Source organism: Harpegnathos saltator, unplaced genomic scaffold (assembly GCF_003227715.2).
Source record: "Harpegnathos saltator strain DR-91 unplaced genomic scaffold, Hsal_v8.6 scaffold168, whole genome shotgun sequence".
Classification (NCBI taxonomy): Eukaryota; Metazoa; Arthropoda; class Insecta; order Hymenoptera; family Formicidae; genus Harpegnathos; species Harpegnathos saltator.
In genome coordinates this window covers 174,861-198,252 of record NW_020229948.1, presented here as the reverse complement: position 1 = coordinate 198,252, position 23,392 = coordinate 174,861, and the positions used below count along the sequence as shown (strand labels likewise).

At 46.5% G+C, this 23,392-nt stretch overlaps 2 protein-coding genes across 4 annotated transcripts; both read left to right on the top strand.

Moving 5' to 3' along the window:
* Positions 1–1,889: 1,889 nt before the first annotated feature.
* On the top strand, positions 1,890–19,020 carry LOC105188843 (excitatory amino acid transporter 1). Of its 3 annotated transcripts, none has more exons than XM_011150515.3 (8): positions 1,890–2,070; positions 5,412–6,222; positions 13,939–14,339; positions 15,350–15,538; positions 15,706–15,889; positions 16,120–16,548; positions 16,664–16,798; positions 16,911–19,020. In XM_011150515.3, the coding sequence occupies exons 2-8, from the start codon at positions 6,203–6,205 to the stop codon at positions 17,059–17,061; spliced, it is 1,509 nt and encodes a 502-aa protein (XP_011148817.1). In that variant the 5' UTR covers positions 1,890–2,070; positions 5,412–6,202; the 3' UTR covers positions 17,062–19,020. The 3 variants fall into 3 exon arrangements, with proteins under 3 accessions (XP_011148817.1, XP_011148816.1, XP_011148818.1); XM_011150514.3 differs by lacking the exon at positions 1,890–2,070 and adding an exon at positions 3,337–3,519; XM_011150516.3 differs by lacking the exon at positions 1,890–2,070 and adding an exon at positions 3,766–3,845.
* Positions 19,021–21,191: 2,171 nt separating this feature from the next.
* Positions 21,192–23,187, top strand: Alg10 (alpha-1,2-glucosyltransferase Alg10). The gene is made up of 4 exons (XM_011150517.3): positions 21,192–21,569; positions 21,652–21,994; positions 22,070–22,209; positions 22,294–23,187. The coding sequence occupies exons 1-4, from the start codon at positions 21,423–21,425 to the stop codon at positions 23,029–23,031; spliced, it is 1,368 nt and encodes a 455-aa protein (XP_011148819.1). The 5' UTR covers positions 21,192–21,422; the 3' UTR covers positions 23,032–23,187.
* Positions 23,188–23,392: the final 205 nt, after the last annotated feature.

Below are 23,392 nucleotides of genomic sequence, written 5' to 3'. Positions count from 1 at the left end.
GTTGCCTGCGAATAGTTCGATGTTATCTTCGCTAAAGTATACGCGAGTAATTCCAGTCACGAATATTCGACGACGATTGGAATAGAATCGTACGCTGACGGCAACGACGTCGGCGGCGGCGGCGAAGGCGGCGGCGGCGACGGCGGCGGCGGTGGCGGCGGTGGCGGCGACATGGCGTCACCGGATCTAGCATTGACCCACGTCGGCCGCGGGCCGGGTAAATTGCTCGCAATTGGGCGCGTTCGCGTTCTCGCGCGCCCGCGAAGAGACCGGAGCGTGGAAAAGAGAACGCAATTAATGCGACGGGCAGTGTGTGAGCGCACGATTAATTTGCGCAAGGACAATTTACGTGCGTCCCCGGAATGTTTATTTCCCAGCGCGGAGGCGTATGCTTTTTGCACGTACGCATCGGGTTTCCCCCCTCCCCCCTCTCTCTCTGTCTCTCTCTCTCTCTCTGTCTCTCTCTCTCTCTCTCTCTCTCTCTGTCTCTCTCTCTCTCTCTCTCTCTCTCTCTCTCTCTCTCTCTCTCTCTCTCTCTCTCTCTCTCTCTCTCTCTCTGTCTCTCTCTCTCTCTCTCTCTCTCTCTCTCTCTCTCTCTCTCTCTCTCTCTCTCTCTCTCTCTCTCTCTCTCTCTCTCTCTCTCTCTCTCTCTCTCTCTCTCTTTCTCTTTCCTGCTATCTCGCGTATCTCGTATCTTGTATTCACGTGGCACGCGTACAACAGTGCTTCTCAACCCGCCGTTGTCTGCCGGTGCGACTCGATGCCTCGCTCTATGCGCCCGGTAATAATCCCGTTATTCTCGTCCTCCGTACACCCGGCCCGTGAATGCCCGCCTCGCAGGACACGTGCCGCTGCTTTAAATTACAATAGCAAATGCACGGTGTCGTTCATCTATTGACCTTCATTCAGATTAGTCGCATAGTGCTTATTGTACTTCCTCCTTCGGTCATATAAAAAACGTCAAAATGCTTGTCGTGCGTTGTCGTTAACAGTCGTTGAGGATGCTATCGCGTGCTATCGTGAGAGAGAAAAATGTATCCCGACTAGGACGAAGGAGGAGACTCGGTCTGTTGTTCTCACGCTCGAGGAGAAGTTGATCGTAGCAAAAATTTAATTCGCCGATTGCACGAAAGCGCCGCTCGAGCATACCGGTGTTCCTCTGTTTATCGTGCTTAGGCGATGCTCATTCATGTTGACCGTATTTCCGTTAGCTCGAGCTGGAAGCGGGCTACTGCGAACCGTTAGATAAAAAACGGCACGACCTTTCTTTTGACGTTACTAAACAAACGCGTAATCCATCGTCGATCGCGATGCTAGTTTATGTCAAATTGCGTATGTCTTATATTTCAAGTTGCATACATTTTTAATTTTCCATTTGACCAAATCCGTCGCAAGTACTCATGACTCTTACATAACAGTGAACGTGTGGCGGGACGATAAGAGGCGACGACGCGATAATCAATCAAGTTCCCATCTTCCCGAGAATAATACACAATTTCTGCGAACGCGGTACTGTCAGGGGTCGGATGATTCTCGAAGAAAAAGAATGAGTCGGGAACGTGGACTAAATTTGTTTTCTTTGCCCCACAGAATTGATCAGTCCCGCGGAAAGTATCGTGAACGTTCTGCGTGCAGAAAACTGTTCTTCGTCTTCATCTTCACTCGCAAACTTCCGGCTCGTCAGGGACGACAAGATACTCTTTGTACAAGAGCAAGTTGAATGATTCGTCGAGGCGCGAATAGTCGCGGTAGTCGCTGGCTCCACCTATAAAGGCGATCGAAGCTGCACGGCCGTGTAGAGAAAGGTCCGCGCGCTTTTCGAACCGACCTCGACTGTCGCGCGACTCGACTCTCGTGCGATCTCGCAACCGTCTTCGCGCAATGCGTACAGTGAGTTGACGCCGCGTGCGCGCGGCAGCGAGTAGTCTCCGTCGCATGTCGCGACCCGCCCGGCGTGCTATTCCGTCGTGCGACACGCTACGTTTGTGCGTAACCGGAAACGGAACGAAGAGGAAGATCGTCGCGCGCATTACCGTATTCCCCAGCAGCAAACGAGTATTCGAAAGACAGGTGGAATAGTCTCATCTGGCGCGAAATCCTCGAAATCGCAGCGACAGGAAGAAAGTTTGTCGAAGGAGCGGAAGGTGGACGAAGGAAGGCGGTGTTTTATCCTTTCCTTACTTCGACCGCGAATGTCGCCGAAATATCCTTCCGAAACGGATGCTGCGGAGTATCAAATTCGATCTCGATCGTTCGACTTGTACGGGAGACTGTCTCCTCCTCCTTTCACTCCGCGGCCGCTCGCCGTTAAGATATCGCGAGCCTGATTCTCTCCTGTCGCGCGATTATCACGGTGTGATATCATTTAAATGATAACTCGAAACGAGCGGAGGCGCGGAAACGCGCGACGCGCCGCGCCGCGCTCGTTATCTGAAATTCAGGAGGCGTTATATCGATCCCCACGATGCGTCGCGTGGGCAGTACCTCCTGACATCTGATTCGTTCCGTTCGTCAGGTGGAAATAGAAGCACGCAGATAAAATCCAGGGTGTCAATGAATTTTCCATGGCGACGCGTAGAATATCGAAGGAGTGGGAGGGCGCGAGACGAGAGATACACGCTTTATATATCGCGTTGTCCTCGGATTTTCATCATGCTTATCGTAACACCCGCCTCTCACCCTCCCCGTTTCTCGAAGATGAGCTCGCACGCCGATTTCGAAGCGTAAATGTGAATGTTTTGTACGATTTCTTTTTTATTTGCGGCCTTGAGAATTCCTCGTCTCGTCGAGTCTACTAAATCGATTCTCGTTATTGGGTCTTCTCGACACGACGGTCGAGACGACGGTACTTTTGCCGGACGTTTTTTTCCCTACCAAGGGACCCTGGTTTCGTTATGTAACAAACCAGACGTTCGTTGCGAAAGCACCGTGACGACGACATTCGTCTTTCTCACACGCTTCACAGTGCTTCTATGAAAAATAAGTAGAAATGATGAGTGAGACGAATGAAATAGAGCGAGCGAGATAACGATTTGCCAAAATACTGGTGTCACAAAAAAAGCTGTAGAAAAAAGTGCTCGTCAGCCCGAGCCGGAGAAAGGCCCGAGAAAGGCTCGACGACCTCCTCCCCCGGGCAATCGAGACACACACGCACGTGCGACCGAATGCCGGCGAGACTGCGCCGGCGAGCGCTCATGAATCGCCACGATTTTTTGCTTCACCCACCGGTCGCCGATTTATCTCTCTCTTGCTCTCTCTCTTTCTCTCTCTCTCTCTCTCTCTCTTTCTTTCTCTTTCGTCGCGCTTCCCGCGTCTCCCGCCAATACCCCGGACCACCCCACCCAGCCATCACGTCTCGCGCGCTTTTCAAAGTGGCATGGACGTCACACGCGCGCGGCTTACAGTCCGCCACCGCGCTATAAAGAAGCAATTTTACACCGCGTCGCAACAGTCTCGCGATCGTCGCTGTGCCGCGCGGATCTCGTCATCCGAGAGCGAGTAATCGCGACCCCGACTCTCGTACGTATGTTCGTTCATCTACCCGTTCATTCATTCGTCGGTCCGTCCGCACGCACGCACGCACGCACGCACGCACGCAACGTGAAACATCGCAGGCGAGTCGCGCGATTAATCGCGTCGTCGTCCACTGTGAACCGTACGAGCGCAATGTGGCGCTCCTCGATGAATTAATTACGCGACGAAAACTAGTTGTTGGTATACAATTGAGACGCTGAAAACGTACGACAGCGGACCGAAGTCGTTACGCAACGACGCGCACGGTCAGTCGTTCGCGTCGCGGCCCTCGCGCAAGTACCTGTTGGCGCGCGAAAGATCTTCAACGTGAGGTGTGCCATTGTGTGTAATCAAAGTCGAGTTATCGCTCGCACGACTCAACTCGTCAGCTCGGACTTGGTTACACACAGATGTTTCGCGTATTACTGAAAACTTTTGTCGCGACTTTATCACGCGGAACGCCCTTCAGCGCGTCGATTCTGTTCCAACAATTCTGTAGAATCACTCTCAGCTGACTCTCGTTTACTTCCAAACTTGCCGCGGGTCGTTCGCGACAGTTAACAATTTTGTCATCCATTCATCCGTCCATTCTTCGTGCTGAAGGAGAGAGGGAGAGGGAGAGGAAATACAAATAAAAGAAGCGCGCTACACAGCGAACGTTCACGAAGGTCGCACGCGGACTTTGTTGTGTACAGTTCGATACCTCGATTAACGAATGCTCGCGCAACGATTATGTGTCCCAAGGTTATCGGAATTAATCGAGGACGAGGCGGGAGAAACTGGAGGTTTAAATTTGGAGCGAGGGCATCGTAGGGACATTTAGGGCCTTCCCCATTACCCGGTCGTCCCGCGCTTGATTGCACGTTACGTTTGACGTTCACGTCAAATCGCCGCTCACCGAGCCGTAAAGTATCGCCAGGGTGTTCAGCCGGCGATCCCGGGACATTTAGCGCGGCAGCTCCGCCCGTAGTTGGCCCGGTTGGCCCGAGTCTCCTCTTCTGGTTGTAGTGTAATTAAAGCTGTCAAACTACTTAGCCGTGCCTCGTAATCGCCGCCGCGATCGAGCCTTCCGTTTCTATGCCGCGAATGCTAATCGAATTGGACTTGTGTGACACACGTATGCAAATCCACTCGATGACAACAATCCCGAGCGGATTACAAGTGCCGTCCTGATTATCGAAAGTCGCGAACGGTGACGTATGCACGATTCGGCGAGCTTGTGTAATAATGCGCGCGTTCCGCGCGAGCGAGCCGGTGAAATGTACTTTTTATTATGATTCACTCGCTATCTCGCTTCAGATCAACGGCCGTTTATCTCATTACGATAAGCGCAACACGTTACGCGCGTACGGATTGATTTTTCCGCGGTATGCAACACCGGACACGTACTCGCCTTATTAATTACGTCGGCTGTGGCTCATTGATAGTTTACTCGACTCTCTCCTCTTGCGCGATATCAGACGTATGAATGAGCGAACGACACCACCGTTGACAGCACACATTTTTTATCTCGACAAGCTGACAAGTGTCGAGAGCTTAACGACTGACATCTGTTACCGTTACGTTACAACGAGCGGCAGTAAACAGCAATGAAATCGGATTATGTATTCGGACGGATTTGTTTGCGGGAAATACTCATCCCTGTCTCTCTCTCTCTCTCTCTCTCTCTCTCTCTGTCTCTCTTTCGGTATTACACGTTACGTAAAAACGATACGCTGCGGCAATTATCTCGGCAATTAATGCCGTGCGTTCGATCGTAAGCGTCGCATTACGCGTGTTAAAAACAAAAATGCCACCGGAAAAAAAGGCGATGCGAATAAAACTCACGCGAGTTAAAGGGAGCAAACGACGTCTCAAGGTTCAACGCGTTTATTAATATAAGACGCATCATTTTGCAGGTAAAATTCAGCAAATTTCTCGCCATCCTCGAGACCGTCGCGGTCTGAAGCAACTTAAACGAATCGCATCATCTGAAGTCAACGGTCAGCGAAACTCGCTTCGAAAAAGGGAAAAGAGCAAAAGCAAGAGAGGCGACGAGCGAGGTACTGGACGGGCTAGAGCACCGAGGATTCGGAACCGTCCGGTTCGATGGGAAGAGGCTCGCTTTCGCAACGAGGGACGCGTCCGCCGTCGTAGCCGGGACGAGAGAAGAATCGCCAACAGCACGAACTCTTAATCGAGTGGACAAACCGCCGACAAACAATAGGGAACCTGGCGGCTTCCGATGGGGTCGTAACCGCCAACGCGTGTATTCGTAACATATATCGCGATGATAGGCTAGCCGCGGCAGGAAGAGATCGTAGGGGGATCGCCATAGCTAATCGTACCACCCAAGGTGGCACAGATTGAGAGCCCTATCAGCATACATCCTCTCCTGGCTAACGAGATACCCAGCGTCCATCCAGTTCGCGCACGTCGTTACACGTCGCTTGCATTGACGACAACGTGTCTTCGACATCGTCGTGCCAACCTTCTCGGAGGTTCACCGATACTGACTGCCGGCCGACATTCCGATCAGTCCGATCAGCCAGGTCCTATATCGGCAAAGACCACCATCCTCCTTGAGCTGTCATCTTCCCCCGAAGACACGCGCCTCTTCCGGTTGACTGGAGGTGACCACGTAAACGACTGACGACGACGAGCGATTCGCATTGGAAGACGCATACGGCAAACGACAGGCGGGATCATTATGGAAGTAGCGAGCGAGCTGTAAGTAGGACTTTTCTTCTCGCATGAGGCCTTTGTCAATTCATTCACGCGACCGGCGAAGTTCTCCGACTGGGAGAGGAGGTGTAAATTGCAGCGGTGTGCTCGCTGCCGTGTTCTGCATGAGGAAAAAGACCGGCTGAATGAACGTGACGATGAACGAGCCAGGCGCATTTTGGCCGAAGGAAACGGGCTGTCTGGTCCTTAGAAGCGAATTTCATTCATGTGCGGCGGAAATTCCGTTTCTCTCGACCGAGACGCGCGTCACGTTGGTTTAATCGATCTGTGCAGCGAGTCTTGCTAGCCGAGCTATCTGGTCTTGTTGCCACTGATGTAATTTGTCGTTTGTATGAATGTATCATTATTGCGACCGAGTTATCGGCAGACTGCTGATAAGCAAGGTTCGGCACAAATAAATATGTGTCGGACTTGACTTCTGCCCTCTCGTGTTCGAATTTGCCGGCGCGGTTATCGCCGGAATCCATTTTCTGAGTCGTGTGATTCCCGAGATCTCGCGATTTACGCAAGAGAATCGCCGTATACTCCGAATAATATTTTTTCTTCTACGTTCTTCCACAAAATCCTCCTCGACATTTTCGCACGATGCTCGCTGACGACGCAAGCGACTGCATCCAGTCTCTCTCACTCTCTCTTCCAGAGTCGTTTCGCAGCTGTGTACGCATCTACAGACTTTTAATAGCGCATACAATTACCGTACACGTCTTCGCGGCACGCGTCCTTTGCGTATATTCATCGGCAGATGCCTGTCTGATCGTAAAAAAACATAAAACACTCGCCTATCGACACATTAGGTCGCGTGTCGCTCTTTATTCCCAATTGAAATGGATTTCAATCGCGTTAACTAACTCGATGCGTGCCACGAGAGACTCGGTCACTCGACCTCGTTCCTTTCCGCGCTGCGACGGTGGCGGCGGCCCAAGCTGTTGTTATCGAATCACATATGAGGAGCCTATAATTTATTAACGGGGTGGGTTAATGACGCATTCGTCTGATGAATGTTGACGTGGCACAACACCACACACAAATGTCAAAACGGCATAACGATGCGCTTGAACTTGTCATAGACAGCGCTTGCAGCTTCTGTGCAGATTTTGAAAAATTGCGAGAAATAAAATCAATCTCTTATCACGCGTCATATCGTGAAGTACACCGCCTGTTGCCACGTGACATGTCGCTCTTTACGAGACGTCACGACGAACACGTGCTGTATTTTATGCACCGACATATATATATATATAGTTATAATTGAGTCAGCGTCGATGTTTTCGTTTGAGGGAAAAAAAGTGACGTATCGCGTTAAGCGACACAACTCAAATATTCAAAATGACGCTGCGACGTCATTTGGATATTTGAATGGAAGTCGCGGGTCACCCTGTATATCCGCGGTCGATCCATTTATATGTCGCATTCAACGGCGCAGCGAGATTCATTGGCACAGAATTCCATAATGGCAACAGCGGTGCTTGGCTGCTCATTAAATCATTGTTGGGCTCGTTCTTTGTGATAAGGAACGGAGGGAGACGACGACGACGACGACGACGACAGTCGCGCGCGCTGCATAAGAATTTATCGCTAATCGTAATTAGACGCAGCTCTGCGGCTCCTGCGTGTAAAATCTGTCGAAAGGGCACACGTAGGCTTTGAGGAAGATGATTTCACGAGAAATCCTCGTGAATTTCCGCCATCAGACCCGTCAATTAACGACAGAGCCAGCAGCGATTTTAGCGCGACCCGATTTTTACCGAAACGATCGAAATGACAGACTCTGGGAGAGAAAGGAAAACAATCGCAACAAAATGAAAAAAAAAAAGATCGAGCTTGGGACACGTTCGATAAGAATACGCCAGTGAAATGCGTTATCGCGGATGGAGAAGTGTGCGCCACAGCGATTGCGCGCATTTATCCTTTGTTCGGATGCGCTGATAAGGGAATACATGATTCGCCTGTGTCGCTCGAAGCGGTGCGACTGCAAATTTATCTTTTATCTCATGTGATCGCACGGTGCAGTCGATGGGGTTTGATTAAGCAGGGTTGCGGCGCTTTCGCATCGCGTGTGCGATCTCACTCGCGCAGAATTACCTGCTCTTAACGAACATATGTACGTTTCCGAGCGAGCGAATTCGTCATTTCGGACTGCAATAATAAATCCATATTCCAGATCCTCGATAATTAAACGTGAGATTAACGCGGCATCTCTTTTCTTCGATATTCAACTGTCGCCTTTCGCGGGCATCTTGTATCTTTTCGGATTGATCGCGAGTGTCTAATAATGCCGTCGATTGCACAATGAGCACACACGTGACATGCGTGAAACCGGTTATTCGAGCGTGCATGTGCTAATTATTCAAATCCAGAAGGATACGATGGAAATGGGCTTGACGTTAACCGCGCGCGCGCACGTGGGACTATTGAATTTTTAATTGAAACCTCGGTATTGTGCGATTTCGCAAATCAGACGTGGCTGAAATTAATTCCTTTGCAGTCGCGACGGCTGTGTCGAGCGATCGCAATTGCGACGTTGGAATCTCAGATAAATATTTACGAAACGACAGATTTATTCTCTATTTCTCTCTTGCTCTCGGTATGAATTATTGAACATCGTGAAGATTGCATCGGTAAAACCTCCCAGTATGCGACGGCCAATGACGTCGTTTTTCGAAATACACGGGAGGAAAGGAGGTCTGCACCTCCACCTGCACCGTCAATTTTACATTAGCCTCAAGTGCACCTACTTACGTAAGTGCATTCAACAAGTTGTTTGCCGAGAAGATAATTTTGGAACTATCAGCCGAGCCAAGCTGGCATTGAGGATTTTCGACGTCGCGCATTATTGTTATCTGCTCGCGATTCTACACAAATTTTAGCGCGTGTCCGATGTATTCTCCCGCTTATGCTCGTTTAGATATATATTACGTTATTAATTTGCTCGAGAAACTGAAACAATCCTGCCGCGTGAAGTGAAACATAAGGTGCGCGTAATGATCTTGTTATTTCTTCTTCCAATCGCGCTCAAAATTCTTAGAGCGCCGACCTCCTTCGACGAATCGCGAGCACTTTCGCGACGCATGTGTTTCGCAAACGCGCTGCCTCGCCTCGACGATATGCTTCCCGTTTTATTTTTCCGGCCCATTAAGTGCCTGAGCACCGTGAAATTTTTATTTCCGACAGAAACGTCATCCCCCTCGTTAAGCGAAAAAATTTCAATCGGCCGTTATTCGAGACGAACGCGTTACCCATGCAGCCGCAAGGTGATACCTTTTAACTCTTCGGCATTTGGCGCGACTCGCGCGAGCGAATTAAACGAGGGTAATGTAAAACCGCGAAAAAAAAGAGGATACGCGTGAGCATCTGTCGTCCAAGTCCGAAATTAATTGTCAAGGACGATGTTTTTCCCAGCCGACCAATGGTCGTGACCGCCGGGATTGTTTTGCAACAATCGTGTGTTTCTCTTTTTCCTTTTCTCCCTCTCCTTTCTCATCTTCATTTTATCCAGGTCAATGTAAACACAACTCCATCGTGCATACAATTATCATTGTGTATTTTTTTTTTATTACACGCTTGCAGGGATTTTTCCCAGAGCGCCTGATAAATAAAACTTGTTGTCTTTTTCTTCCTCTCTTTCTCTCTCTTTTTCTCTCCATTTATGTGCCGCGCTACGAAAGTCGCGAGTTTCGTCACGCTATCGGTGAATTAACTGGTGCAATTAAAATCATTTCTCTCGCCACCGTCGTCGTCGGGGCGACGTTATTATCATCGCCGCTGTCATTGTCGTCGTCGTCGTTCGTTTACCTCGATACGTCCGTCGTGTCAACAATGTGATCGCTCGCGACTCTTCCTTTACGAATTCCTGTACGCACGCACGTTGAGAATCTCGAGCGCAAGATTTTCGCCAACGTGAGAAATTCGCTTCATCCTCGGCGACGGATCGGTATCTGCATTTACAAAGGCATTTCTTCGCGGTGGGCGACGATAAGATAAAAATACAGGCGACCGATCGAGAAATGTGGGACACGATTCGGCGGGCGTTTCACGCGACGTCGTCGCAGGTTCAGGCGGAACTCCGGCACGAGAGACGGAAATAATTGAACCATCCGCGAAACTAACCGTGACGGACGCCCACGCGTCGAGTAGGAGTTGATTGGTTGCGTCTCTCCCGCAAGAGAAGCTATATCGTGCCAGATCTCATCGTCGATCCCAAAGTCTTCGCTCTTTCTCTCTCTCTCTCTCTTTCTTTTTCCGTCGTCATTAATAAAAGTTGTGGAGAACGGTCGCATTTAATAGGCGTAATGCAATGGAAGCGGCCAACGATGCATGGCGCGTGCTCCTCGTGTTCTACCTCGCGCGCACGTGTCTCTTCCGCGACGCGCGAATCGCGTCGGAGGAGATACTTGGCAGAGGCCGCCGAGGAATGGAACGGCCGCCGCAGCCAACGTTGTCCGATGCGTTACGGCCTCCACTCGTTCCGCATTTTCCGCGAGTTACACGGTAACTCGATATCTTTTCGCGTTTCCCTTCAAATCCCCCTTTGAAGTCGAGACGAGGGTAGGGACACGCATTGTCCCGGAAAAATGCATCGAAGAATGTAGAAAATGGAAAATAATTTCCTGAAAAATCGTAATCTCGGCATCCGAAACGATCTCCCGAGAAATAGAATTTCAGTATTCAATATTTGTTGTATATATGTATTTTATATTATATGTTTAATTTTACTTCCATATATTTGAATATCGAAATTGCCTCGTTGTGCAGATGCGTTAGTTATTTGAGTGCAGCGAGAGAGAGAGAGAGAGAGAGAGAGATTCGGGGCAATATTGCCTCTTCGGAATAATTCATATTTTACGACATGTCGGATTTTGGTATTTTGGGACTTTGCGGGAAAATCTTGCTGTCCAAGATTTCGAATGTCGAGAATTGCAGAATTTTTCGGAACCGAGATATCGTCGCACGCCAATAATCATCGACGTCCGCCTCGCGACATACGCTGACACCCGCGGGGAGACAAGCGATATCGCTCAGCCGACGACGATGAAAGACGGGTTGAAAGTGTGACCGAAGGAACAGATTAGATACAAAATGAACCACATCGTGATGGTGACGTAAGCGCGGCTAAAATCTTTATACGCAAGTGGATATCCGTGACCTCTTTTTTTCAGCGACGCTGAACGATCGTGCGTTAACTTCCACGCCTGGTCAAGGTGTGAGCGCGCTATTGTGTGGTACCTGTAAGGGTATCCGTATCGTATGCGCCTTGAGATGACATTTCATAACGGACTTCACACCTAGGTTCAAGGTGGACGTCGCGATAAATTTTTTCCGACTGTCCTGTTGCATCTGAATGACCACTCCTTCGTGAGTTGCAAACATGTTTGACGAATCTCTCTTCTTCCGTGCGTTTAAACAGCGCGTCTCTTTCGACTCGAAGCCGAGGAGAAACGGCTTACAACAATCGCGGGCGTGAGCGCCCGCGACGTGTTTGCTCGGACACGTATATTTATTTATATCACGTGGACTACGCTGGTGAATATAGAAAGGTAAGCCACGCGCAATCATCTATTAATAATCAGAGACACTTCCGACATATGTGTGTTCTAGTCGAGAAATATCTCGCGTGTTCTCCGAGAACAACTGGTCGCCGCGGACTTCTGATCCCGTCGGGTCGTCCGTGAATTTTTCTCTCTTATCTCAGTGCCTTTTGCTCTTTCTCTCCCTCCCTCCCTCCCTCCCACCCTCAGTCAGCCGCTAACAAAGACGCGAATTTGAACGAAGTACACTCGCGGAAAAATGCTGGTGCAAAAACATCGTATACTTTAGAACAACAATAAATCAATTTATTTGCCAAGCTCTTCGGGCGATTTGTCCGGAAAGGAAAGAGAAAAAAGTAGCGGCAACTCTGTATGTTATCAGATTAAGTGACACGAGCGTGACTTTAAAGCGCGCATTATCCTCCCGATCCGTTTAATTCCGTAATAACCATAAACTCATATCAGCAATAACGATGCGTTCTTCGTAATCGGCTCAATTACACACACACACACACACACACACACACAGACATACATACGCAGCGGGCGTCACCAATGGAAAAAGATCGACAGATCGTTATCTCGTCGCGTTAATAAAGGGTTTGCCCATGACGATTCGCAGCAGTGTCACTTCTCGGTCTCATTCGAGCACTTGCCGATGTAACACGCTATCGATACTTCCGTCTCTCATCGCCGGTATCATATCGCTCGCGTCGATTAAAGCGATTCACCTACGCGCCGCTACGGGGACGACGGTGGGATTCCTCTATGTTATTAAATTCATCGTTGCGACTTGATCGACGTGAGCATATTGCGCGATTTCTCATCTCTCAGCTCGATTCCTCAAGTCGGAGTATTTTCCGCCGTGCGAGCGCGCGCGTGCCTCGCAATTATTCCGTCGTCCCCGCCGTTTCCTCGTGAATACCGATTGCGCGGCGTGCACTCTTCATAGGAGGCAGAGGCCGAAGCTTGTCAGAAAATAGTCGATGGCTTAAAACAGTCCTCGGCCGACCGCGGAAGAGACCGGTAATCTTTTCGCGAGGTGTCGGACTGTGGGAATCTCCCGACATTAAAGAACCATTCGCCTTGACGAGAGGATCGTCGTGTGAACCGCCGCCGTCGCCGACCTAAGATGCCCAGACAATCGAGATACGTGCGAATCGAGCGTTAATGTTTCCGCACATACCGCGAACGAGTGCTAATTGCCTAAATCAATTGCGCCCGTCTGTTTGGGATAAACGAAAACACGCCTGTCGAAATCTCCTGCCAAGTGCGATCCGTCGACTCGCGATTGCTCGGTGATGCGAAATATCAATTTTTCGATTCTCAGCGATTTGAGATAAATATAAAAATCGCGCTCGTCGTGTGTGTGTGTGTGTGTGTGTGTGTGTGTGTGTGTGTGTGTGTGTATGTGCCATACTTACGAATGACAAAATAGATCCTTGGATCTTGTTGGATCGCGTAATTCTTCGTTGTGCAAGTGACGTATCATGGCCGACGCTGACGGAACGGGGTAAGCGAAAATTTATCAACGAACAATGCTACTCTCCTGAAGAGCGTCCACTGCTTATGCAAGACGTTAAATATAGAATTAGCACATTTAAAGATACACGTTTGTGCGTTTCGGCACGTAACAGTGTGAAGCTGTTAAAATCGTATCTCTTAAAGTCGGTGCGTTATCAGAGAGTTATCAAGTATAACGAATGTCAGGAGCCGTTGGACTTTCGGCGAGTCACAGGGCGGCTCGCAATAAAAACATGATTAAATCCAGTAGCAGAGGAGAAAGGAGGGGGAAATTTCGCGAGAACCGAGCGCGATAAAAATGCAAGAATTGATCTATTATTCTACTGTAAAAAATGCTCCATATGGATAAGATAGATTCGTTGAATTAACGTGACAACGCGAGTCTATCACTATTAATGACTATCACTATTAATGATTGAAGAAAACAGAATTTCCGCTTCTCAGAATCGAATTTGTTTCGTAAGAATCGGCGATTCTGGTTAAAGCAAAAAAAGAAAACAAATTACTTTTCTTTCAACCGACAGACACGTTGATTCGTTCGTCATCGCGTTAATCAATCTTCGTTTTCTGCGAAAAGCAAAGAGAGAGGCCGAGTACCATATTGCCGGTACCACCTATGAAAACCATCTATCGCCAATATGTGTTGTTTCAGGTCGCCGTTGTCGGGCGCGGAGAATCAAGGCAGGATGAAGGAGAGGAGCTCATACTACCCGCAGGAGCCCAGCAAGAGGCCGAAAACGAAGGGACAGAAGATGCGGTCGTGCTTGAGACACAATGCGCTGACGATACTCACTGTCAGCGGCGTGGTCGGCGGCGTGATCCTCGGCATCATCCTGCGAAACTCGCGGACCGAGAAATGGACGCCGCGGGAGATCATGTACATCAATTACCTCGGCGACCTCTTCCTGAGGATGCTCAAGAGCTTGATCCTGCCGTTGATCATTTCGAGCTTGGTGTCGGCGATCGGCTCGCTCGACCTGTCGCTCAGCGGCAAGATTGGCGCGCGTGCGATCGGCTATTACATGGTTACGACCATCTGCGCGGTCGTGTTAGGTCAGTGAAGCCTAATTTGTACATCGCCACTTTCTCCTTCCCTCCGCCTTTCCTCTGCCTTTCTTCGCGCCACTAATGCGATTACTTCATGTCGGGCACGGATATGTAAAAGCGCGCGGACGCGAACCTCGGAGTCTAAATCCCGAGTGTAATTAACGCGGAATAACACGCATGTAGGAGCACGCGCAGGAAGGAAAGCCGCAAGCGTCTGTGGTGATTGTTCGCGTGTCTTCTCTCGCGCATTCGAAGTCGGCTGTCTGAAGAGAAGTGAGCGGCGCACTCTCGGAGCTTTGTGTACTCTCCGAGGTTAAACGAAACGATTGGCCCGCATCATCAACGACGCGACGACGCGATCAAAGAGAGGTCCCGTCCTCTCGGGCGTTTTGTTTCACGCTCGCAACGGACTGCCGTTTCTCGGAAATCGCGAGCAAACGTGACAAACAGTAGATGGATGGCACTGTTCCTCGCATTTACATATCTGGTCGCAGGAACGCGCGCACGATAGCCCTGAATTCTCTCGGTGACTCATCCTCGGTTAATTGACAACGAGCTCCGGATCCGAGGGAAAATCAAGCGCGCAAACATGTCAGGCCCCCCCCCCCCCCACAACAACCGCCGGCAGATTACGATGTTATCTCCAAGTCTGCGCGATTTTGTTCCCCTCTACCTCCTTTTCTCTTTTGCAACGCGTCGCGAGCAGAAGATACGATGGTTTATTACGTTAGTCACTACAGATTAGACCGGTTATAACCGAAACCGTCGCTTACGTACGTTCGACTTTTCCTCCTGTCATCGATTCTGCTTGCGACATCATATATGCCAGCTGTATAACTATTCGTCATCTTCTGCCTTTGCACTTATCTCGTCGATTTTTCATCGACGTTAACGCTCCTCGCTATCCGTTGCTCTTGCGACCGACGATAAAGCAAATGTAGAAAAAGAGATTAGACATTTACGCGCGTTGACGTTATGTCATGCTTTGTTAGTGATACGTTGGGTATCGATTTCAGGTATAATTCTCGTCGTTTCCATTCAACCCGGAGTCGGCAGCTCCGCCTCGGAGAGCAAGAGACCGGCGCAAAATGTTTCCACCGTTGACACGCTGATGGATTTGGTGAGAAACATGTTTCCACCGAATCTCGTTCAAGCCTGCATCTCCCAGCACCGCACTGAGCCCAAGCCGCCGGAGAACGAGTCGAGTGAGTCGAGATTTTGCTACCGTACCAGAACTAGAGATCTTTAGAATAGACAAGAAACGCATTTTTCGTTTCGTTAATGTATACATTTGCTTCTAAGAGCTTCTACAAGCGAAAGAATCATTTTATCCATCAGTAATAATTTATCCATTTTCCCCTATTGAAATTAGTTCCTCTGGAGGAGTGGGAGTTGGTGGAGAAAGAAGTGTCCGGTGCCAACATTCTCGGGCTCGTGGTATTCGCAACGGTGTTGGGCATCACTCTCGGTAAGATGGGACCGCAAGCCAAGCCGCTGTTGAGCTTCTTCGAGTCGCTGTCCGGTGCTATGATGGTGATCACTAACTGGGTCATATGGTAAGGCACGAGGGCAAGTATACGATACTCAAGATCGTGTCGAGTTCCTCGGGTCGGGGAAACTCGTGTATTATTCGCACAACGTTGACGTCGATGTTGCATAACATTGTGTTGCGCAGCTATCGCATGATGATGCGATAACGTCTTCAGTCGTCACGCGTCAGTCGTTATTTCTTTCAACGATTGAAGGAGTCTGGCAATTTATGCATGCGTGCGTTACGTGCGCGCAGGTTGTCGCCAATCGGTGTTCTCTTCCTGGTCGCCTCCAAAATCACGGAGATGAAGTCACTGGACGAGATAGTCGCCCAGCTCGGCATGTACTTCTTGACTGTGTTGGTCGCCCTGATAATACACGGCTTTCTGGTGCTGCCGGGAATGTACTTCCTTCTCACGAAGAAGAACCCTTATCGCTACATATCCAACATGGCTCAAGCGCTTGTCACTGCCTTCGGCACGTCTTCGAGCTCAGCGACGTTGCCGATCGCCATTAGCTGCCTCGAAGAGCGCAACGGCATCGACTCGCGCGTTACCAGATTTGTCATGCCGATTGGCGCTACCGTAAACATGGATGGTACCGCTTTATACGAGGCTGTAGCTGCCATTTTCATATCGCAAGTGCGCAAAGTTGGTCTCTCCTTCGGTCAGTTAATAGCGGTTAGGTGAGTATTGGCGTTACTTATTTCAGTTTCTCTCTTGTTGCAAGTCCCATTAGAGGGTCCTATGAAAGTGAGACGATTACATGAGCTAAAACTTTTCTGGTCCAACTTGTTTCAGTATCACGGCAACCGCCGCCAGTATTGGCGCAGCTGGTATTCCGCAGGCCGGACTAGTCACAATGGTGATGGTGCTGGACACAGTTCGCCTTCCGGCCAATGACGTTTTTTTAATTATCGCGGTCGACTGGTTGCTGTGAGTATATTCTCGCGTGTCATATTCGCCTTGGAATTGCAACTTTCCGATGTCTTATCGGAGACTCTATTTGCTATGTGAGCGCATACTTATACGTGTCTCCACCTTCCAGAGATCGTTTTAGAACAACGGTGAACGTAATCGGTGACTCACTCGGTGCGGGAATCGTTCATCATCTTAGTAGAAACGAGCTCGCATCGATGCCGCATCATCCGCAGCAGACACAAAACGGAGCCGAGCGTCACGCAACCACATCGATATGAACATGCCACTGGTAATCGCGGCGTCTCCTCGACTGACGATTACAAAACTGCTTCGCGATCAGAGAATTGACCAACCGACTACATCATCAAATTCGCGTGGCTAATCGCCTGTCGAAACGCTGACATACGCTATCGCTACGAGTTCAGGAGAGTTCTACTTCAAGAATATACGATTAAGTTCAATTTCAAGTGAGAATCGAGATTAGAATTAAGAGCACGTGAGTGCTCTTAATTCTAATCTCGAGTGCTCTTTCAACTTGTGAGCGATAACATGATATTAGTCTTTTCTACCACAACGGTCGATGATCGCGAGGTACGATCCTGACGAAGTGTTCTTGCGTACTCAGTAAGTGTTCCGTTTTTACCTTAGTCAGTTACATCGGTTTAGTATTAATTATCCCGTACAAAAAGAATAAAACAGACTACAAATGAAGGGAACAATAAACTGTATCGCCGGCTCTTAACGCCATATTATGCGATAAACGCACACGCGGAATGCGAGAGACGCATAATCTTCTTCAATTACCTCTACACGAGTACTGTAAGAGAAGAATTATTTTGGTAGTCACTTAATTGACATCCATTCCGCGATATATGTAATAATAGGGCGATAAGATTTTAACTATTAGCGCACAGCGCTTGCAGTGCGAGCGACTATGGCGTCTTTTAGATAACTCCGAAGTGTGTTTGAAACTAAATAATTCGTAGCTTTAGTTTACTCATAGACCCCATTAAAGCAATCTTGCTTATAAAATGTATAGGTATATATTATACACACATATATGTCTTCCATTCTTGCGTTTAACGACATTTACGCTTGTTATCTAATATGTATCGCGCGTTACACTTTGTTCGAGCCGCGAAATTCGCCGTCTAGTGTATCTTTCCTCGCGATTCATTCTTCTCTTCAAGTGCATTTAAAATTGAGAGGTCCATAAGAGACAAAGGGAAAAGAGCGTAACGTTTTTGAAGCTAAATATGCCAGCGGTGCTTCCGCAGAAATTGATTTTTATTACTATTTGACACGACGAAAAGTCAAGATAGATGAAATTCCTCTTATTACTTTTTTATGTAAAAGTAGAAGCGAGAATGTGTATAAATCTGTTCGTGCACTATTCCGTAGCAATTAAGAAATGTCGCAGCTTGTGCCATAGAACGTTACTGTCGTAATTATCGAAGTAATGCTCGATACAGCGGAAAACGCAGACTTAACTAATTTTTGTCAGTTTTGTATGCAATTAAAAACGAGCGTGTGAAAGCAGTCAAGAGTCACATCATATTGACGGATATTTTCTTGGTATCGGGATGAGAAATCACATTACCGAACATGAGATCTTATCGGAAATATTTTTTCCGTCGTCTATTTGCAAAAAGTGTCGCGTACGATGTTATATAGTATACGATTCGGTGCCATTAACAACAATCAGCTACGGTACTTAACCCTTAAGTATGAAACCTTAAGTATGAAGCTGATCACATTTTTTGTCCCTTCATCAATTTTCAAATAATAAAACCACAGCTTTCTACATTTTATATTTTTTCACACGAAAAGTCTAATAATAAGTCACGACATGTAAAATGAAAACTACAAACAAAATCTTTAGAAAACGTATGTTCAAAAACCGAACATGCTAATGATGAAAAATAAAACGCGTACTTAAGGGTTGAAATACCTTTTCTTTCTATTGGTGTAGGAAACAAAGAAAAAAAAGGAACAACGTAATTGTGAAATTATCATACGCGTGACGTGTGAAAGAATTATATGAAGAAAATAACAAAATGATTAATAAACGAATTGCCTGATTTTATTCAAAAATCATCTGGTATAAAATCCTTTTGTTATTTTTTACGCAGCATTTTTCTCAGGTTTGTACGAAAGAAAAGTGTTCCATTGAATGAATCGCTATTGTGTTTTGGTATCGCGGTTATCGAGTGTGATTAACATATCTTCCTGAATGTACTCTTGCACCTAAGTGGTGCGCAGATAAAGCAAAACCAGTGTATGTAAATAAAGCATGGAAATGAAAAAGAAAACCGCGTTTATCGTCGTACATGCCGATAAATACAACGTTCGGCAACTGTTTTGCTTGTACTGTGTATCTATCAACTGTATAATTCGGAAATATGTGTATTTGCATAATTAATATAACGAATATACAAATTAATATAGTATACACAATGTATAAATATATACATATATATATATATATATTATAAAAATATAAATGAAAACTAACTATATAGGTGTGTGTAATTGTAAGTGTAATAACATATGGGAAAACAATGTTCATTCTCAGAGAAGAATCTTTGTTCTGAGATCAAAATTCTACGCACAAACAGTGAGAAATCTGCGAGTTGTTGCGAAATGTTATAACAAGCGTATGTATCTCATTTCAAAGCATTACGACAAAAAATTTCACTTACCGTTTGTCGTGTATTTTCACTGCTCTGGAACCAGCTGCTCCATCGACTTTAGCTTGCGTCAAAATCTCGTTGACCATCTTAGCGAAGCATGCAGCATTATCGTTTATAGATCGGGAGAAGACGCACTACGTTATACCGCGCACTAATTCACACGATGCTTCTAGAAAAGACAATCGATTATGTGGAAGTTGATTCTCTTCTTTTAATATTACTCGTCTTTGTTCGTAGATACAAATTTTATTTCGTTACTTACATTCTTCTAACATTACGAACAAATCTCACGTCTCGCCGACACTCGATAGAGATAAATGAACGTTCTTACAAATATCAGCAATCTTGAGATAAACGTCCATCTTGAATCAAATACGTTCAAATACGACAGTTGCGTTATTTCTGCCTCTTGATTGGCTATCGCTAGAGTGTAGTTGCTCTGTATACACGCGTCCTTTAATTGTCGAAAATAAACATCGCAAGTAGATTTACATCAGAGAACGTTAAATAAACAATGTACGGCAATCGTAGTATCTTTATCAGGGAACATAATTATGATTAATCATCTTCAAGCAATATTTATATACACCGGCGGCGGCAGCGCTGGTGCAAGTGCAGATGTTTGAACGTTGGTAAGTGCTGCCGCCATGTCCTTTTCTCGCCGCTGCGACTCGCGATCGGACGGGATTTTTTGGTCGCTCCGTATTAATTACGTTCTTCGATCGTCGGAAACGCATGTCGCACATGAGTGAGTATCCAAAGTCGACAGAAAACGATCATACTCTCATCACAGCATGTTATTCAAGGCACGAGATCCCGATTAACCGTCTTTCGGGCGATATTCAGTTAAGTTTGATTAGTGCGACACGGCCGTTCAAACGTTTGTTGGCGCCATATTTGTTTCGCGCGGTCGTTCGGTCGTCGGCAGCATCGTTACATCGTATTTACGTTTTATCGCAATCGAATGTCGTTTGAACGTCGGCAGCACCGGTTGAACTTTACACGCGTCGTACGCGAGTGCGAAAGTCGCCGAATAAAATTAAGCGTCGTGCCGCAGAATATCGTATCGGACGCGAGTGAATTTCGCGAGTGTCGAGCAAAGTGTTCGTATCCCACGCGAACAAATACATCGCAAGATCGCCGCGATCGTGCGCGTAATATGATCGAATCGTTGCACCCGCAGCACGAGCAAAAGAGTCCAACAGTTCTTTATCATATATAGTGTCGGAGACGCCGAGTCAAATATCGTGCTCATACGCAAATAATGCCGGGAGTGTCGAATGTCGTGACGTGTGCAAATGTGATATGCTTTGTCGAGAAAGTGAGGATCAACGCGACCGTAGGAATAGATGAAGTTGTAGTTGAAGCAACTGGTAACCGAGTAACGACGACACGCGGCGAGCAGTGAGTGAATTTATTTGTCGTATTATTCGTTTTGTGAACAGATTCTTTGTTTGCTCGCAGCGATTTATCTAGAATCTGTTTCTTTCACATCGCGCATAGCGTATGTACATTTCCGATGTGTTCTTAAAAACGTACCAACTGCTCAGTGACGGTTCCCGAGTAAACTTCAATCTCTAGATGTCGCTAGAGTGTCTGTAAATACAAACATGCTGCGTGTCACTTGCAGCATACCGGCTTTTAAATAACAATTAACTATTAGATGTATTAAGTAATATATGCAGTAATATTCGTACTGTTGTCAGGTGTATATACAACAGTGACATGCTCTCAGTAACTTTATAAGAAACTTGAGAGCACATAGTGTTACACATAGGTTAGGTTGACTGAAGCAATAATTATGTGGCTGTGACGATATGTTTAACAAAATATCAATATTGAACATGTGCAATTATTAGGAATATTTTATCGTTGTTGAAATATAATTCTCAATAAATATTAGAATACATTTTTAAAACTTTAATTATTCGAGTTTGAATTGCAAGATGTTTATACATTCCACATTGATTTTATTTGTTACAAGTACTGTGTTGCTTTTTTTATATCTGAATCGTATTCAGCCACATTATTTCATTGACGAGGCTTTCCATATTCCTCAAACGTTACGATATTGTGCGTGGAATTTTACAGAGGTAACATATTCAATAGCCAAAACTTCCAACTATATTATACATCATTTCCCTGTGACCAAAAAATGAGTCAAATTATTTGCAGTGGGATCCTAAAATTACTACATTGCCAGGATTATATCTTATTACTACTGCGATATTGTCACCATTTAATCTCTGTAATATTATCTACATACGATGTGTAAATTTAATCGGGACATGTATAAATCTCTACCTTATTTATAATATCATAAAAGAAAATTGTAAATCTAACAAGATGGATCGGTGGAGTAATTGGTTGATACTTGTATCAGCATATAATATTACTCTCTTTCCGCCACTATATTTCTGGTGTTTCTTTTATTATACGGATGTAGCATCTGTGAATACAGTGCTTTTAATGTTACTTCTGCACCAACGTAAACACATGAAGATGAGTGCGTTTGCAGGTATGTGTATGCAACTTATATAAACTACAATATTAAAAATTATTAAAATTATGATCTAAAAGTGATATTGTGCAGGTTTAATAGCTGTGGTTATTCGTCAAACAAATATTATTTGGCTCAGCTTCCTTGCTGTAGAACATGTATTGGACTTATTTGATTACAAAATGGAACAGCCAGTGCCACCTCGATCACTTAATACCCCAATGCATTTTCACGTAAGCAAAAAGACCACAAGATTACAATATGTTATACATGTTCATTAGACGACTTAATCTGCAACATATTCCAATTATTTCTAGCTAATCTGGAAACGGATGATATATGAATTTCGCAAAGGCCTACTGTCCTTTATCAAGTTCCTCCTACAAATATGCGGCAGTCTGCTTCCTTACATAACAATATGCCTGATGTTTATCGCCTTTGTCGTGTGGAATAAAGGCATAGTGATCGGCGACCGTTCCGCTCACGTTGCGACCATTCACGTCTGCCAGATATTTTACTTTTCCGCTTTTGTCTCGCTGTTCTCGTGGCCATACGCGGTATTGCATTGGAGAACAAGCTTGCGATTTCTACGCCAGCATTGGATCCTCATGAGCTCTGTAGTCGCGTTAATAACTGTGGTAATCCGCTTCAATACGCTCGTTCATCCGTACGTTTTGGCCGATAATCGGCACTACTGGTTCTACGTGTGGAATCGATTAATAGGACGTTACACGGCGTGCCGGTACTTGCTGGTGCCAGTTTACTGCGCGAGTCTGTTCGCCATGTCGCGAAATATCAGTCACCTGAGATTTCTCACGCAGATCAACTACATGATCTGCGTGTGCATGGTTCTGATACCTCAGTTACTGGTAGAACCACGTTATTTTATTCTACCGTACATCTTTTACCGCTTGAACATCGAGAGGCCACGCAAATGGCAGATCTGTCTGGAATCGCTCACGACATTGGCGGTCAATCTCGCGCAATTTTTTATTTTCGCCAACAAAGTATTTTACTGGGAGGATCAACCCTATGCCCAGCGCATTTCTTGGTGATTTCTGACGCGGAGGAAAAATGTACACAATAAAAGAAACTTCTTTTAATTACAAGCATTTATCCCTAATCTTACTTATCTTTCAATACATTAACATATCTACGGAAAGAGGAGCATTAAAATGGTTGCGATTGTCTTTTTTTTCGACGCACAATAATTTATTGTTCATGATTGAAACTTATGGCAAAGCTGCTAATTGTCTTTGTACAGTAACAGCTTGTCATAGTTTCGCAACGCGCGTTATCGTCGGCGTACAATATACATTAAACATATCCGACGACATAAAACTGTTAAAATTCCCTATTCTTATCGTTCTTTGTCGAGTATCACTATCTTGCCGTATTATCACTCCTTCGTTGATC